The sequence below is a fragment of the Manacus candei genome, unplaced genomic scaffold, assembly GCF_025592945.1.
Source record: "Manacus candei isolate 608988 ecotype Guabito, Panama unplaced genomic scaffold, ASM2559294v1 h1tg000048l, whole genome shotgun sequence".
NCBI classification, from domain to species: domain Eukaryota; kingdom Metazoa; phylum Chordata; class Aves; order Passeriformes; family Pipridae; genus Manacus; species Manacus candei.
The window spans coordinates 7960356-7978786 of NW_026138096.1; the positions used below are offsets into that span (position 1 = coordinate 7960356).

General features: G+C 43.7%; 1 protein-coding gene across 4 annotated transcripts in view; it reads right to left on the bottom strand.

Moving 5' to 3' along the window:
* FGFR3 (fibroblast growth factor receptor 3) overlaps positions 1–18431 on the bottom strand; it is a 55765-nt gene that overhangs the window by 27294 nt on the left and 10040 nt on the right. For all 4 annotated transcript variants that reach the window (XM_051798563.1, XM_051798562.1, XM_051798561.1 and 1 more), the window contains exons 2-3: positions 7279–7542; positions 2805–2858 (exon numbers count right to left, since the gene is read on the bottom strand). In XM_051798563.1, the coding sequence (XP_051654523.1) occupies positions 2805–2858; positions 7279–7542 (318 nt within the window). The remainder of the gene's footprint in view (positions 1–2804; positions 2859–7278; positions 7543–18431) is intronic.

Below are 18431 nucleotides of genomic sequence, written 5' to 3' on the forward strand. Positions count from 1 at the left end.
CTCTCTCTAAATTAATTACCGGCAATGGTTTTGCATGTGCAGGTGTGAAAAAAAAAAAAAGGGACCCACAAACATTATCACAGGCCCTTTCCCATCATCAAACACTAAGCCTGATGGTCCATTTTGTTCGTCAAAGACACCGGCCACCCATCCAACTGGAATGACCAATTAAAAAAAACTGAGAGCGATACTTGGAATAATTAATACAACCGAGTGCTCATTTAGCAATTAGGAGCTGCCACCAAATTCTGTGGCAGGCAGAATCAACCCTAATTGTGTAATTTCCCCAGCTGACGCCTCCTAGGCCACAGCCAGATTTAATTGGAGATTATAGGGGCTCTTTGAAGGTGCTGGGGCTGCGCAGTGGGGGCTCCAAACAAACAGATACAGAGGGGTAGGGAGCACTGGGGCAGAAGTGCAGCGTGTGAAAAGGGAGTTTTGTTTTTGTTTCAGGGCCAGGAAAAACAGCTGTAGAGAACAGAGGTATTGGAAAGCCTCTTTTTGCAAAGGCCGATGGATCATGGTTTGTGACAAGGTTGCAACAAACAGGCTGATGATTTGAAGGCGCTGAAGTTCCTCCTTATACTTTTCTGCTGCTCATCCCTAAGGGATGCCCTGTTTCTGTACTGCCCTTCAGAGAGGAAGCCTGAAGGACGGTGAGCAGAGCAGGCCACTCCATGTGGAGGGCCTGTCTTCATGCTCTCCAAGACGTTTTGAACCAAATATTAACTTCTTTTAGGACAAATTTCCTCTCATCCTCTTGCTTTAGTATTTCCAGCTCATCAAAACCCTAAAACTAGTAAGATTGGCTTCAAACTCATGACGCTATGGGAACCAGCTTTCCAAGCTCTCCATTATATGAGGATAAGAAACTCTCTCGAGCAACACAATTAAGACAGAAAAGTAACTTATCATCACAAGGGGCAGGACACAATCATTTTATTCAGTGATGTACTGTATGGCAACATCCAATGAGCCAGTCCTGGATGAATTAACTACCCCTAAGTACGAAACACTATCAGTTATATAGACTAGATGATCTTTAAGGTCTCTTCCAACCCTGACCATCCTATGTTTCTATGGTATTTTAATTTTGCATGAAAGTGTGTTTGTTGCCTTTCCTCCTCTAACTACTGACCGGCTATGTCTGATGGCCATGCAGGGGCTCATACACCCCATTAGTAGGGCACATTTTGCCACAGGAGATGAAGGACCCAGGCCTTTGGGCTCTCCAGAGGACATGGCACTGGCTACATTGTGACTGCCTGCCTGGGATGGTCCTGCAGCCCCTATTCCTGGCGGGATGTCCCAGCAGTGGTGGTACCAGGGTTAACAGCATGGCTCCCCAGATTCAAGAGATCTGCGAAGGCCAGATGGAGGATCTGATGTCAAAGAAAGCAACATAAAGCACATCCACGTCACAAAATGCCATGAGGTTTCACCACACAGACACGTTAAGCTAACCAACCATTTTTAAAGCAGAAGAGAATCCCACTTTTTACAATGAGACCCTTCAGGAAAGCCAGCCACCAGGTCTAAAAAAAGAGACAGCCCGAAGTCAAGAAGACCCAGAAAACAGGCTATAAATACATGCAGAGAAACGTGTGTTTTCCTTTTCAGTGAAGAAAAACGTCTTTCTGTACCATAAACCAGCTGATGTTTTGTGATACCTGTTGCTAAGAGATCGAGTTCTCTACAAACCACATAAAAAAAAATGTACTGAATGATTAGTTGTGCTCATCAGAAGCTGCTCTGCAGCAGGAACAAATCCTGACCAAACCAGACCTTCCCTCTGCCTGTACCATGTTTCAAGCAGGCACCAGGAGCCCTGAGCAGCTCTGCAAAGGTGCTTGTCACCTCCTAGGGTCTGGTCCTTAATTAAAAGCTATCAGAAAACCACTAACTGCTGCTGATGGGTCTCCTGGCACTGTAACTTACCATTACTGCCCACATACTGTACAACAGCGCTATGAACTTATTACGTTTGAAAGAGTCCTGCATGTCCAACACTATGGGCAGGAGAGATTTTCCAGTTGTGTTGAACTTCTGCCAGTGTACGTAGCTGATTAGGAGTTCAAATACAAGACATTTATTTATTAAAAACACATACACCCAGGCAGCTCACTTTGCAGAAATACAAAGAGCAGAATAAAACGCAACGCTAATGCCTCTGAAGCATGTAATGATCCTGATTAATGCTACTGCACTTAAAGAAACCAGCACTAGGATTGAAAGAGATTCAGAGTAAAAGCACCGAGAGGCTCTGTCCTGGGACTCCCTTCTCCACATGAGAAAAAAGAAAAAGCCAGTAAATCCAAAGGGGTTGCTCTCACTTACAGCATCAGTAAATTTGGCCCTTGGTTAGTGTAAATTTTATGCTCTGATTCCAGCCAAGATGCTGGTAAGGACCAGAATCGAAACAGTTAAAAGTAAAGCAGTCCAAGGTTTGAAATGGTACGACACTCGTGTAATGTCAGTGTAGTAAAAAAAAAATAAATATGGTAAATGGGTTTGTCTGGATTTGCATGCAAGGAGGATTTATAACTACTCATCAATTCAGATTTGCAGCATTGAGTCTCCAAAATACACAACTGCTGCTGCAGGATTCCACAGCAGCTATACCACTCTGGCAGCTATTTCTAAATTTTTAGATAAACATCATCATGGTACCACCCTAAGGTCACTGACTTCAACACAAAGAACAAGCTGCTGTCCAACCAAATGAACATCCAGATGAGCTGCCCTGCTTGGGAGCCACATCCCCTTGAAAGAAAAGGCCTCTGTACCCCAGAAAAACAAATTACCTGTATCTTCTGACTCATCGTCGTCATCTTCATCATCACCCGACGAAGGAGAATCTGGGAGAACACAGAAAAAGAAGTGAAGCAGAAAGAGGATGGTATGTGGGGACATCATGCTGGATGAGGCTGTTGGTGTCATGGTGGGTTTCAGCAAGGGAGGACAATCAACTGATGGGTCACCCTTCCCTGCAGCTCCACCAGCCTATCCCTCTGATGCTGCTGGGCCAGGGACAACTAGCCAGGAGCTTTCTGAACTGGGAGAGAGGTGTCATGAGTTTGCCAGTGCTCTGCAACCAGAAACTGGGGTCCCATGCCAAATACTTCTTCCTGTGTGAAATGCTCTTCTCCTAATAAATACAAAAGATATTCCAAAATGGAAAGTTTCTTTTCGCAGAACAAGCTGTCTGACTGCTTTTTTTTTCCCCCTCTAGCATTCACTCTGAAGACTTTTTATTTGAGCCATGTCTCAGAGCTACAGGTCAGCATTTCTAATTCACTTTCCCTGCATTTTTCTTTTAACTCAATATACCCCTGCCATGTCTCCTTTCATTAATTCCTTGTTCAACCACTAAGAAAGACCAAAGCTTTTGAACTTCTCCATTGACATTTTGATGGCTACTCTGTGAACCAGTTCCCTTGGGTTGTATTCCTCCCACAGAGGCACCTTGAGGCTGTAACTGAATACAGGTTAACAGGTGGGAATTTTCCATCTGTATCTTTCCAAAACATCCTGAACTATTTCTTTTAATGTGGTCTAATATCTCACCTTCTCCAAGCTGTCCACAATAAAGTTTCAGTCCCTCTTCCCTTCACCAAATGACTACTGTAAATGTAAATCCCATTATCAAATAGCAGCTTAGTGTTTGATTTAGTCTACACTATTTAGTACAGTTCAGTACTGCGCTCAGTCTTGAAGATTTAACATCACTGACTTTCTATAATCTCCAGGAATTTCTCTTTTAAAGGCAAAATGCTATCAACCCAGCAGCCTTTATATTCTGAGACAGTGGCAGAAGAACTTGGCCTTAAACACTAGAAAACAGGAAACTTTCTGAGTGTTCAACACGTGTCCAGAAATGCAAAGCAGTACTTTTAGATCAAGCCAGGCAGAACATCCTTTATTTTGAGATGCACTTGAGTTTTCTGCTGTTCTCCGACCAGCTCGGTGGAGGTGAAAATGCAAAGGCAAAAAAAAAAGGGGGGGGAGGTGAGGGAAGAGGAGGGGAAAAAAAGAAGGAAAGGCAACAACGAATACTTTTTCTCTGCAGAATCTGGAAGGACCTTTCAGACCTATATTCACCATCCATAGAATCAAGTAACACAGGAGCCATCTCCCTGCCTTAGACTGCAGGGGCGCATTGTGCTTTCCACCTTCTCTTTGGCAGAGTCTCAAAGACGACTTCAAGCACGTATCTTAACTGCAAATCCACAGTTGAGGTCCTGCTGGCAGCAGAACTAGGGAAATGCCATGGGGCTTGCTGAAAGTGAAGTGGATGTTTAGGTGTTTCGGCTGATCCAGCAGGTTTACTCAAGTCCTGGCGAAGGCAGACACTGAGCCAAATCCCCACCAGCACTGACAGAGAAACCAGCACGTTCTCAGCTCTGCACTCTCAGATTTGGTTACCCATATATTAACATGTGATTAAAGTTCACTTCTGCTTTCCAATGAATGCATCAGGACCAGGGAGTAGAAGCAATTTTTAAACTAACTCAAAAACATTTTCACAAGGTTGAGAAAAGTCTTTGCCCTTGCTTGTGTTTAAGATAAGAGGTGCAGCTTAAATTCTAAGACCAAATATCCCATGTTCATAGCTACTGTCCTATTCAGGTTACTGTAACATCACCTTTTTCAAAAGGTGACTAAAAATTATAAACTGTTTATTATTTACTTAAATCATAAGCAATCTTTTGCAGAAATTGTCAAGTATTGGCATCAGCAAGAACTGTTAGATTATATTCTCAAAAAGGCCTTAATTATGAATGGAAAGAGGCTTAATTTGTTTAGTCACCTGTTTTGTAATGTTTAGCCTTGGGTATTTTGAAAGCTCTGTTGGCTGGTACCAGCCTGCAGTCCTTGCTCATCACAGGGATGCTGCTTGGTCACTAAATCCAAAGGCTGTTCTGTGCATGAAATGGTTGTAGAAATAGAGCTTCTGCCAACAGGGCTGGAGATCAGTTTGGGCATGCAGCCTCTACTTGTGATCCTCTCCAAGTGCTCAGGTTTTAAGGGGACAGTACGTTTACTTTTGTAAACTAGCAAAACACTCAAGCCCTTGTCTGTCAAGAGAGGCATTTTAAAGAGACCAGAAAATTTAAAGAGATTAATCAACCTGGTTCTCAGCCCTGAAATGCCAGCTCCAGCATCTCCTTGCTCTACTTCCAGCATCAAGCATCTCACTGTGCACAATGCAGAACAGTCAATCTGTTGCAGACTCAGATCTCATGGTTCTGTGTTGAAAATCCTTGGATGCCCCTGAAATCTGGAAGCATCTCTGAAAATGGAACTTACGTGTAGATTGGCTATTCCAAACTCACCTAACCTAGTTTCACTCACTTAAGAAAACAGATTAGAGCAATTCCAGTCTGTTAGTACAGATTTAAACCACTTTAACATAGAGAACAACTCCAGCCCCAAACATCAGGTATCCACATAAACACCTGACCAGACACCTAAGCTAATTGCCAGCGTTACCTTTAAGAACTGGGAACACAAACCACTGATCTCCGATAACAATCTCAACTCTGCAGTGCCACGCTGAGCAATCAATACTAATTATGAAGAAATATCTGAGCATACGAGAGGCGCCACTATTGCCACAGAAAGCAGGGCTTCAAAGTTTAAAACGAGTGCTGCTGACAGCTAAAACAGAGACTCCCACATTACCAGCACTTTGGTGGTAATGACAGTGGGCTAATAGAATCAAAGACTCATAATGCTGTCAGAAAGCAGGTTCAGGTTACTCTCTAGTTCTTAAGCTGTTATTAGCTATTATTAGCGAAGAGGAAAAATACAGGGGCTTAAACTTTTTAAAAGCAGAGGATTATCAGTCCTTCCACTATTAAAAACAATTTCTCACTTTACGAACTTTTGGGGCTGGCAGCTGTTTCATTTGAGTGTGTAACCAGCTGCCCTCTCCTGCCTCCCTGCTGCCCCTTGAACTCAAAAGCATTTTAATGTCACTTAGAAAAAAACAGAGAGAGCAACATTTCTAACAACCTGCAGTTCCTTGGATAGTTCCAATAATCGTACCTAGTTAAAGAAAGCTTTTCAAGGGCCAAATACTTCTTTAACCATTTAATTGATATGACCTTGAAGCATTCACAGCAATCTCCAGTAACATTCAATGAAAAGCAGATGTTGGTAAAGGCTTGCTGAAACAAGCTTTTATTCTCACGATGGTTTGATTCACTTACACAAAATCCTATTGCTGGCACGAGAAAGCTCTTTATGGAGTGGATGTGATTCACAATCACAAACATCTCTGTGTTTGGTTTTCAGACAGAGACCATTACCTTCTGAGGGAACTCAACTTCTGGAGGAAAGACCTACTATTCAAGGATGCTTGAAAAAGCTCCAGCAGCACAAGGGCATAGGAAAGTTTTCAAAACCTTAGATTCACAAGGGACTAATTCTTCCAAAAACTCAGGGGTTTAATCTGTGTCATCAGAAGGTTTTCTATCTGCTCGCAGATGCAGAGTTTGCAGATGCTGAGTATCCATCTACCAATGCATCAGCCTGAAATCATGGAGATGACCTTAGCTATCTGGAGACAACAGATTTTTCTGGCACTCTCTGTTTAGTGATGCAAGCTTGGGCAGCTTGTAGCTGTTTTGCCCTATTGTCCTGATGACAAAAAATGTGGCCAAGCAAATGACAGCATGTGCTTTGCTAACACAGTACTTGTTTGCAATATATGAATCCCAACAAGTAACTTTGATGAAGTACTTTGAGGTACACACAGTTTACAGATAAGCTACTTCTGAAACAACTAGCAACCTGTGATAACAGAGACGGAGGGCAGAATTTTATCAGCTACAACAGAGAAACAGTTTTCAGGAACTCTGAGTTTTTACATATAATTCTGCCACTGATTTGTCACATAAACTGGAAAATGTCATTTAACCTCCCTGAGCCACAGTTCATTCACTCACAAAAGACTTCAAAGGCATATTGTTGGGGCACATTGCATCTATTTGAGTGTTAGGGGGGATTTTGGGGTTTAATCTGACTAGCCCCGTTTCTAAGTCTCTCTCAGTATTAACATCAAGCTTTAACATTTGGTATGGACACACAAGCATTCTTCAATTGGTTTGTTTTGTCAGTCTAATCACTGTCAGGAGTTACCAGAGAGGTAGAGACCTACAGACAAACGCCACAAATCACCATCTGTGCTGAATACGTGAAAGGGTAAAAATAAAATAAATAAATGAATAAAAAATTAAAAAATCACTGAGACAGCTGTATTTCTGCACATACCTGTAACTCTGACTGTAAAGTTTCCCAGGACTTCGTTGGAATGCCTTGGCTTGCAACTGTACAGCCCTGAGTCATCATATGACACATTGATTATCTTCAACAGTTTTTGTCCAATATGAGTTCTGTTGGTAGGTGAAATCCCAATACCATCTTTAAACCAGAAAACAGACACAGAAGAGCCTTGGGTGTTACAGGAAAGTTCAATGGTATCTCCATTTCCAAACACCAACTCTTCCAGAAAGGCGGTCTCGCTCCTCAAGTATTCTGCAAAGGGAGAAAGAAATGGAAATGAATTAATAAAAGCAAGTACAAAGAGACAGAAAAAGCATTTTAAAAGCAAACATATCTTATATTTGCCCTACTGATGCTTCCACGGGCCCAGACCTTCTCCTTGCCAGAGGTAAGCCTTGCCTGTCCCGGGCAGGTAGCAATGTCAAAGTGGCAACTGTGACACTACAGTCAGGTCTCTGCCTGATCCACAAGGATAGATTTGCCCCTATAGTGACCAAAACATGGGCACCCCACCAGGTGCATCACAACAAACAGCACAGACCTCTGCACAGGGGTCACCACAACACGCAGGGCTGCGAAGGGGGGGGGTGATCTGGCAGAAATAAGTGTGTGCTGACAAGTTCACAGTTCACTCTCTGGATCTCCATTTGTTTCTTCCCGTGAATCCATCCACAAACCCTACGAGACCCAGCAAGGACAGGACACAAGGAACAGGACTGGGGACAAACCAGATTTCTCAGCTGACTTTGGGTGACCCAAAGGCAAGGTCTGTGGGTTGAAGAAAACATGCAGAAGGCTGGACAGAAGATGCAGGCCAGAATAGGTAAAATAAATGAAACCAGCACTAGCTCCCTGGTAAAGTAACTCTCTGTGCAACAAAGTACAGAGCCAAAGACATATTCATAGGCTATAACTCTGCTGTGAAAACAATGCAATTACAGCAGCTATGAATACTTGAGGATGTATTACTGGCTTCAAGCTGTTCTTTTGCCTTGAAGTGAAAGAGTTGGAGCAGGCTATAAGAAAAAAATGTATTGCTTTTCTTGTCATGCACGTTTTTATTCTTCTGTAAATGTAAAGATTAAAAATATAAAAAAGTTTCAGTCAATAGCCTTGCAGGGTAGAAATAAGGAATTCTGGGAGCCTGAAAATGTGGTATTTCATGGGAGGTACCGTCTCGCAGGAGGCAAAGCCCACACTCGTTGGGGTTACAAAGAACCTTTCCTCTGATACCTCAGCAGCAATTCCAACTCAAATATTTCAGGGTTTGGCCAGAATTTTGAGGTATTCATACAGTCAAAGGTTTGAAGTGTTGGTTTTGGGGTTTTTTTCCTTTTAATACAAGATTTTCCCTGAAAGCATATGCTTTTAGTAAATCAAAAAAGAAAACTCAGCTTCATCCAGCATCTCCTTCCTATCAGACCAGCACTCATTGGAACATGGAGTGTTCACCCATGGTCTCTTCCCAACTTGGCTATATCCTTGGGGAAAATATGGTTGAGAAATATTCTGGTTTAACTGTTCAAGTTTTTTTCTTCCTTCCTCTAGACTATACAGATTTTTTCACTGTTACAAATTTTGGCTTCAAATTAAAAAGCCCTGTGTAGAGCTTTACACTTGCAGGACTGGGTACTGATCTAACTTTGTTGACTGATGGAACCTCTTGCTACTTTAATCTACTGGAAAACAAGCCCCACACAGCTGCACAATCCCTCTACACTGAACACACAGTTTTACCAAAGATGTTTGCCAAATGATCAAGACTTGTATATTTTGGCTTTTGTATTATAAACCTACCGAACAGGAACAAGCCCAGACTAAGCACAAGCCAAACTGTACTGCTTAGCCATTTAAAAGCAAATAACTCCAGCAACAAACTATTTTTATAAAATGTATATAGAGAATGCTGAAGTTAAGAGGAAGGTCACTTTAGACTCAGCAGAGGAACTGGGTTCTCAAGCTTCTTCTGCGGAATGAAGCATCATCTCATCTTTCTGACAAGTTTATTTTGGCATCTCTACCCTCAAATCGTCTCAGTTAGTGTCCAGCAGATATTGTGATGCACAGTTTGGTTCTTGTGACTTTATTCCTACTGACCAGAAATAATATCTGGGAATATGTAGTGGTGAATTAAAAGGAGAATGGTCTTAATCTCACTTCTCTAAACTGTCTTTCAAATTTCAGTTTATGTGTCTATACCTTAAAAAGTAAACAGGACCTAAATTGGAGACCTCCACAAAGTATTTAAATGTGCACTCAAATGCTTTTAAGCACTTTGCCCAACTGTGACCTTGAAGAACAAAATGTTACTGTCATTCCTTATATAGCTTTCAAATAAGAGATAAATCCAAAAGGGTAGACAGTCTCATTTCCATGCTGAAAACAGCTGGAGTTTAGAGCAGGGAACCAGAGCTCACATCTCTCACAGGGTGCCTGAGACCAGCACCTCCTTCCTGCCTTCCAGCTGGCAAGTGCCTCATGTTTCCAACACCTTTACAACAAGAGACACCAAGACATGAAGGAGCCATGAAGTTGCCCCCTCTGAAGCCAAGTATCCAGCCACAAGGAATTGGGAGGGGACACAGCCAGGAGAGCTGGCCCCAAATGACCCAGGGGATATTCCAGACCATATGATGTCATAAGGCTTAGCAATAAAACTGGGTAATGGAGGTGGAAGGGTATAAATTACCAGGGAGTTAACTCATGTAGGGGTTACAGGAGCCCACTCTGCCACTTGCCAGCAGAGCAGGGACTAACATGTTTGCAGCTTTAATGGGTTCTTTGAGAGAAGGTGGCAGTCTGGGTTGTGGGCTTCCAAGATATGACTAAAATTTGACCATTTATTCATTTAGTCAAGGCAGTAATGAGTTGAGAATCACCAAGAAACGCATCTGATGGAGATCAGCTTTTGCAGCAGCATCACTGCTGCCAGTAGGAAACACACTACAGAAAAGGAGGCGATTTTTAAGCTGTTCAGAAGAGCAAAAAGGCAGGAACCAGCCAGGAAACACCTTCCACAATGAGGAGCAGTTGGTCCAGCAATGCTAAAATGTTTTTGTATGTATTCACTTATAAGGATAAGATACTTCATCTCTGTAGCTGCTTGGCTCATCCCAGCGATAATTCACTTTCTGTGTGGTTCGCAGCTCCAAGTGCTTAAGTGTGTCAGTATTTCCATCAGCTGTCTGCTCCTCTTAGACATCAATACTTGTTCCTGGCTGGAAATGTTTTATTTTTGTTTTAACGCATGCAGCTCTCAAGTTATTTATTTTTCAGGCACGAAAAGACGAGGATGTGGAGGCTGGTGGGCTATTACTGGGCTGCTTATGGTCCCAAAAAACTCCAAGCCAAACTAGGGCCTGGCTGGTGCCCTCCTCAGTGTCAGGGACTGTTTCCAGCTGCTGCTGCAGTACTGCTGCTGGGGACTGCTCCCGGGCAGCAAAGGCCCACAGTGCCTGTGGGAGGGTGAGTGTGGTGAGGGGTCCAACGTCACCTCACAGGGTGCTGGGTCCTGGTTCCAGGACATTCCATCCATTTATTTCCCTTCATCTGTGTTTTTTCCCCCACAACAGCTTCCCGCAATCCTGCTTTTCAAAACACCAAAGTGTTCAGGAGCCTCCCAAGGAACTGCTCCGGTGGGGTGCATGCATCCCCCCATCATCATCCTTTTCCTTCATCCTGCAGCAGTGGAACATTCACCACACAACTAAAATCCCACTGGGACTCCCCTCCACTGCGGCTTTGAGGCACATGACTTTCAGTACCACCAGTAAGAGATTCCTCACAGTACCCTGAACCCTGGCAATCCCCGAGAGGCTTTTCAGGATTGCTTCACAGCCTGGTGCTGGAATGGACTAAGGCTCATTTCTAAGCGGATCATATTTTTCCCTTTTCAAGCTGGACAAGCTGTATTTGGCATGTTAACAAGCAGAGAGACAGCAGTGCTCCACGCATTTCTCTCTTCAGGTTAATTTGAAAACGTTTCTTGTTCTATGTATTTTATTGCACCAAATCCACCGTGACAGGATACATTACAGGATCACAGAGCAACAGCCATGCCAGAGCATTCTCCTGTTGAGCTTGTTACCCCGTTCCCAGGGGGATCACAGGAATTCAGCCACTGAGCTGGTGAATAATTGCTGGAGGGGTACAGAAATCTCCAGCATCAGTGGGATGAACACGGTCATGATGGCAAAGAACATGTAGACTATCTCCAGGTTCAGACCAGCACCGTGTCCTACATATTTAGCCCTGGTTTATTCTACATAAGTGTCCTACCTGTGTTAACTGAGGCCCACAGAATTATTCACCCAGTGAATAATATTCAAGTGTTTTTTTCACAATACCTGTGTGTCTGTTCCTGGGATGGAGCTGCTTCCCCACCTCACCTCAGGACTTCTGCATTGGGAAGAGCAAACTCCAGAAGGGAAATAAAACACCTTTCTTGCCAAACATTGTTCATTTAGTACCAGTTTAAATTTAAAAAGCAGCCAGGAAGGGCGACAAGTGGTCCCAGTGCCACCTCCCCACAAGAACCATGCCACGAATGGGAAACTGTGCCACAACGCCATTCCCTCTGTCTCCCCAGAGAGGCAGATGAGCCCCGGGGGGGGGATATTAAAAACCACCAAACCAGCCCCAGGCCCTGCACCACTGCAGCCCCTGGGAGAGGTGGGCATGATAAGATCGTGGGATCACCTGTTTACCCAAGAACCTGCCTTCTCAGGGCAGATAAGATCGAGGGAGCGGCCTCGAAGACAAGAGAGCTCACCTGAAGTCGCTGCATACCCTCACTGCACTACAGGGAGCTGACAGGGTACTTTTTATATGTGTACTTTTGGCAGCACTTTATGCAAGGTACAGCCTCCCCTCCTTCCTGCAACAACCGTGATGGTGCCAGTGGTGGAGCATCCCTGCCTGGCTATGGCTCTGCCATCCCAAAGGGCACCTCACAGAAAAATATAATACATAAAATACATACATAATACTATATATGTTGTGTATATTATATGTTTTAAATTATATTTTGTATATAAAATTTTAAGTATTTTATAAAATATACATCCTGTCTTCTCTCTTTTCTCCCCTTCTGAGGTGAAGACCCCTCTCACAGCAGACTTCCCAGTGTCAGGCTGCAGCTGTTCTGGGAAGGGCGGTTCTGGCAATCACAGCAGCACAGGATGCTTTGCTGAAGCAGTATCATCTCCCAAAATGGTGTTCTGCTGGGTTATCTCCCCTGCTCAGTGGGGTTCACACCCAGAAATAAAATACTGCAAAAATAAAACATCTGGCTGTATCTGTAAAAGCCTAAACTGACAGAAAAATGTGTCTTTAGGAAATCACATCTGAAAAAGGGTTTGCCTCCATTATTTCACAGAACCATAGAACCACGGAATGATTTGGGTTGGAAGGGACCTCTAAAGATCATATAGTTCCAACCCTCCCGTTACGGGCAGGGACACCTTCCACTAGACCAGGTCACTCAAAGGTGCTATTTTATCTCTCACCTATTGCACGTAATTGCTTAGAGGGAGGCAGTTCTCCTAGAGCTTATAACAGCTTTCCTAATAATAACAATGCAAAGTAGACTGTCTATACTGTATTACCACTGCAGTGGCCTACGCAGTTGTTACTGGACAGCATTTCTTCCACAGATATTAACAAGTAAGTGTGCTGCTCTGTATTACAACCCTGTGGGGGTTTTCTTAAATCTGTTTTAGGAGAAAAGCAAACCTTTTTCCTAGAGAATTAGCAGAACAATAACCAGGTTTAGTTCTGTCATATGCAGCTTTCTTTATAAACAAGAGATTATGGAAAGGAATAAAAAAAAATCTCTAGTGTTTAGCTTGGCTATCCCCGACAGAGACTTTGGAAGAGCTTCCAGAATGGAAAAAGCAGATGTTGCAAATCTGCCTTATCTACAGAGCAACTGTTGACTCTGTTGTGCAAATCCTAATTTACATCTGCATGAAAGGTTTCAGAGATTAAATGGCATTCAAGGAGGAATATTAGCTTTTCTCTCTCCCTCCAGCCCTTCTTTGAATGGATTTACTACTGGCAATTAGCTTTCTGTTCCATCGGCCAAGTAGAAAACAGGATTCATCAGGACTCTACAGTATCCTCCTTTTAATGGACTGTTTTCTCAGATCACCCAATTCAGGTGCTGAGAGTTAGAAGAAATAAATCGTCACAAAGCTAAAACAGTTACAAAAACACTCTGGCCAGAGGGATTTCTCTCTGACACTTAGAAAGTCCTGAGCAGGACAAAAAAACCCGCCAGAGAACAAATCAAAGAGGTCTCCTGGCTACACCTAAAAAAACAAGAATGTAAACCCTCTCAAGAGGCAAAAAACTTTGGTTGCTGCTGAGAGCCCAGAGATGGTCCCAAGGACAGCCTTCAGCCGGGGCTTTGCTGCCTTAAAGGAACAGACAGTGACGGGGAATTTTCCTTAAAATCTGGCCAGACTGTACACTCACTTTCCTTGGTTCCCAACTCAAAACATAAAACAGGGAAGCAACCACCACTCATTCGTATCTAGCTAGCTCAGAGTTCTGCACATAATTTTTTTAACAGAAACAAAAGAACTGACGTGAAATGTCCTCCACTTCATCAGTGGTCCCTAAAGACAGGGAGCAGCAGACAGCAGGCAGCATGGGGATGCTGAGGTCCCCATCCTGCTCAGGGATGCCCATTGCATGCCCTGCTCTCCCAGGTGCCGAAGTCTTTGTGCTTTCCTCAAGGAGGGCAGCAACGAGCTGTGTCAGTTCTCAGCGGCCCACGCTCACGGTGGGGATGACATCAGTCCCAGCCTGGCACAGGTGAGCACATCCTTGCAGCTATTTGCCTGCATATCACACAGCCCACCTCACCCAACCACGGTGGCCAAACGTGGTCAACCCAGACCACTCCCTGCTCAAGGCAGAGTGACAGGACACCCGCTGGGGCTGATCCTTGGTGGAGCACAAGAGACTGTGCTGTCATCCTTTTGGTGTCTTCCTTTTGTTGCTTCTGAAGAACAGTGGCCAACTTGGCCTCAGCTTTTGCACAGCACAGCAGGGGCATCCCGGTTTGATGTTGACAGACAGATCCCACCACAAAACGGCTGATGTTTTACATTCCTGCTCCACATGCCCGAGGAAGTCCAAAAAAACCTCAGCTTTGCAGCAAGAAAGCAACTACCACGAGCCCTTTCAAAGCCAGTGGCGGCAGCTGTGGAAACTGAGGCACAGAATGAGGTTTCCCAGCATCCCAATGGACTGGGCAAAGCTTGTCCCCAGACTCCATCAGAGCAGAACTTGGTCTTACTAAACTGTGGAGGCCCTGAGATCTTCAGCATTAATGCACCACACCATCCCTCCTGCTTCACTGGACCAGGTTACCTGGAGGGGTTTTGTAGATGAAGTGCACCAAGCACTTAGCAAAGTTTGCAACAAGGATGGCAGCTTACAAAAATGAGTGCTCAACAAAGTATAAGGAAAGGAAAGCCACTTTATCTTTGAAAATACTTTTAAACCTTCTTGTAAGTACTTAAAAGAATAAACACACTTTGCTGAATAATTCTTTTAAGTTATTTTTCCTGGGATCTTCCTCTACTGTCTCATTTGCTTCCTAAAAATCCTTCAAAAATTAATTATTGGAGTTTTGACCTCCAGAGTGGGCTTTCAGCTATTTAGTGAATTCTATCAAACCTTCCCCACCTCTTAAGTGCTCTTGCAGATGAATTTTTAAGCAATACGTAAGTTCACCAGGCCCAGAAGTTTAGGTTTACCTCAGAGTAACTTTTTAAGGGATGCAAATGCTCCTGTTTCCTTTACATTTCCCAGGCTAGCTTTGCCCTGGCAGCTACTTGTGATGCTTCTCTGGTACTTGTGATGCTTTTCTGAAGTGGGCTTTAAGATCACATGGCACCAGAAAAAATTTGCCATAAAGCCCCAACCTTTCCCCTTCGGTTCACAGCTATGCAGCTCCCAAATCCCAGGTCCTCTGCATTTCCCTTGCACTTTTAATGTGCACTCCTCTAATCTTCATTTAATGCAGGCAGCTGGCTGCAAATACCCCCAAACAATGACTTTAATCCTAAGTATCCTGAAGGCCCCCCCCCTTGCTTCCCGCACCAAAACTGAAGAAAAAAAATAAAAAGAACAGCCTCAAGACAGCAAGATGGAGAAATCCAAGCTATCCAGTGGGCCAAAGGAGCAGAAAGACACAATGAGCTAAATTTTGCCTGGTTTGCTAATTAAAAACGGAAGCTACCCCACTCCGGAGCCAAGGCGGGGAGGTGGGGGGAGTTTTCATGCTATTCAAAAAATCGCCTTCCAACTGGGACCATATTCACTCCACATTAATTGTCATTCCAACTACGAGTGTCCTAGTTTCAAAATGAAAACTACTCTCCAGTGTAGCTAGTGAAAACTAACACCAGTTTCGAAGCATTAAACAAAATTTATTGATTGCATTTTCCCACCCACTAAAACTTTAATAAGCATTAAACCTCAAACTCCTGGCCCCGTTTCCTCCCTCTACCCTCTCTCTCCATAAAAAGGGTCAGGCTCCCCTATATGGAGATTAGGACTTAATGTTTGGTATTTGTTTATGAGCCTATCAATTGCCTTTATTTCAGGGGGAGGGGGGTTTAGGGTTAGGGTTGGGGGGGGAGCACATTTAAAAAAAAAAACACCTCCTCTTGTACATGGATTAAGAGAGGGCAAAGGTTTAGGGTAGTTTGGGTGGTTTTTTTCCCAACTGATTGTGGAGTTTAGATATATGATGGATCATGTTCATGTGAATGAAAATAAGTAAATATTCCCCTTTTTGCAAGTTTCCCATGAGTTACATAAAATGCTATTTTTCAAAGATCCCTATTTCTCAGTAACAAGATGCAGAACTTTCAAGTCTTCTCTGCTGGCCGTTTTCAGCTGTGTAAAAGGGAAAAATAATAATAATTTGGGGGCCACTCAGTCTGCATACTTAGTAAAAGAAAATAAAGGTCAAACATTTGAAATGCAAAGGTCGATGATTAAGGCCAGAAATCCATATCTAGGCATCAAAATGAATAGCCAGATTTTGAGAGTGCTTAAGCAATTTAAATGCAGAGCCTGACCTGGCTCAGCATCTTTTAAAACCAAGCTTGTTATTTCAGAGTCTCAAGCGAGATTTAGGTGCCAGGTACCCAAGCTGAAGAAATTTTAACAGTAATCTCCTTTCGGGAAGTCTGATCCACTTTAATCTGAAGTTTTGAATGACAAACAATTTTGTTACTTATAAAATACATCTAACTAGAGCTGCAACACTTTGTCCTTGTGCTAAACTCAAGTCTTATCCTTCAGCATTATTAGAAAGAGTCGAGAGAGATGGCAAAAAAAAAAAGTAACGTAAAAAATTCTTTTATTTCTCCTCTTTAAAGAAGGCTGCTAAAGGGATTAGACAGCTTTGAGTTCACTGCTCTGTTAAATCAACCTTACAATATTTTTTCAGCTTGTTTGACTTGCTGTTTGTGTATACATTTGTGTTTTCACCTTTCTGCATTCAAATCCCACCCTTAGCGTTTGTTCTGCGCTTCTCACAGGAAACTTAGTCAGTTCTTTATTTGTATTAAGTCTACAGAGTTATAGAAAACAGACTTGGAAAACAATCCCTAAATTAGCAGGACTTACCGGCTTCCATGCATACGCGCATACACACAGAGCATCGCATACCATCCAACCCGAATGCAGAGCTTTATCATTTCCAGCAGCAACAGAAGGGCATCAGGTTCACCAGAACGGACCTTTTAATGGTCTCCTGCAACCGTATCTATTACACCAGGGTTTGGACTCCACGTTACAAATTAAGAGAGAGTTCAAGGAAGTCATGCGTGTCTCAGTTCCCACTGCCTTCAAGCAGTTTTAATGCCCCCGAATAATCATCTTCTACAAACTGCACTAGGCTAGGATCCAGTAATGCCAGAAGCAGGTTAGACACCTCTATGCAAAGGTATTTCAATGCTGCTGTAAGGAAATGCAGACCCTCAGCAGTGGGCCATTTCCAGCATCCTGCAAAAAGACAAGGCTGGCCCTACCTGCATGAACCAGAGACCTTCCACTTCACTTAGGGATACCTCCCCCATCCTCCAAAGTCTGATTTTCCCAGCTTTTCCCTTCCTTTCCCCACCAGAAACATTTCTAAAATCTCCTTCTCTCCACGAATCTAAGTGACCAGGTGAGATGATGCAGTTGTGACAGAAAGGATGGCTGCTGCAGCAGGCAAGCCAAGAGAGGAAGTAAACAGTGTCTTCTCTCTGGCAAATGGAAAATACAGATTATAGAAACTGAGCCCAGCAGCCACCAAAGGACTGGATTTGTCTTAAAGGTGGGAACCAAAGCTAAGCTCCTGCCATGCTCCCTTGGGTGGGATGAACCACTAGTACCACTAGTGAAGACAAAGTTGGATAGCCTCCCTTGATATATAACCCATAAATTGAGCAAGAGCTGCCCACAGTATTCTGGCCCCTCCACTCCCTTTCCAAGGGTGGGTGGCTAATTCAGGGTCATCTCTTCTTCCTGCCTGCCCTGAGACACCACATGTTGCTTCTCCAACTGCTCCTTCTCATCCCTAAAACAGCCAGGCTCAAGCACTGGGTGAAGTTATTCCTGCAAAGACTGCGCTGCTTGTCTGTGTTTTATTTGCTATGCTCTGGGAGGAGGGGGCAGAGGGGGAAAAAACCTCTACTTCAAACATTTACATGTATTTTGAAAGCACCTGAGAAGGTTTCAGGGCCTTTTTTTGCCAGAACTAACACATTCCACCCACAAGATGACCTTGTTCAGAGCATTCTGATGGTTCCTTACAGGCAGGATTTGCACTGTGAGGGGTCACCAGATCCAGGGTCAGGTGGGCAGGGCAGTCCAGTTTCTCAGGCAGTGACCCACTACTGAGAGTGGTGGATACAAACGTGCCCCTTTTTGCCCCTGCACTGAGGGAGATAGGGCAAAGGAGAACCCCTGCTGCTCCGCTCTGCCACCTCTGTGCTTCCCATCCATTCACAAAGACTTCCACGATGGAGAAACCCACGGTGTTCTCAAATCCCAAGATGCCAGCATGCCTACACATAAAAAGGAGGCAGAAATCTCATTCCTTCACTGAAAATTCACAAGTTGAAGGC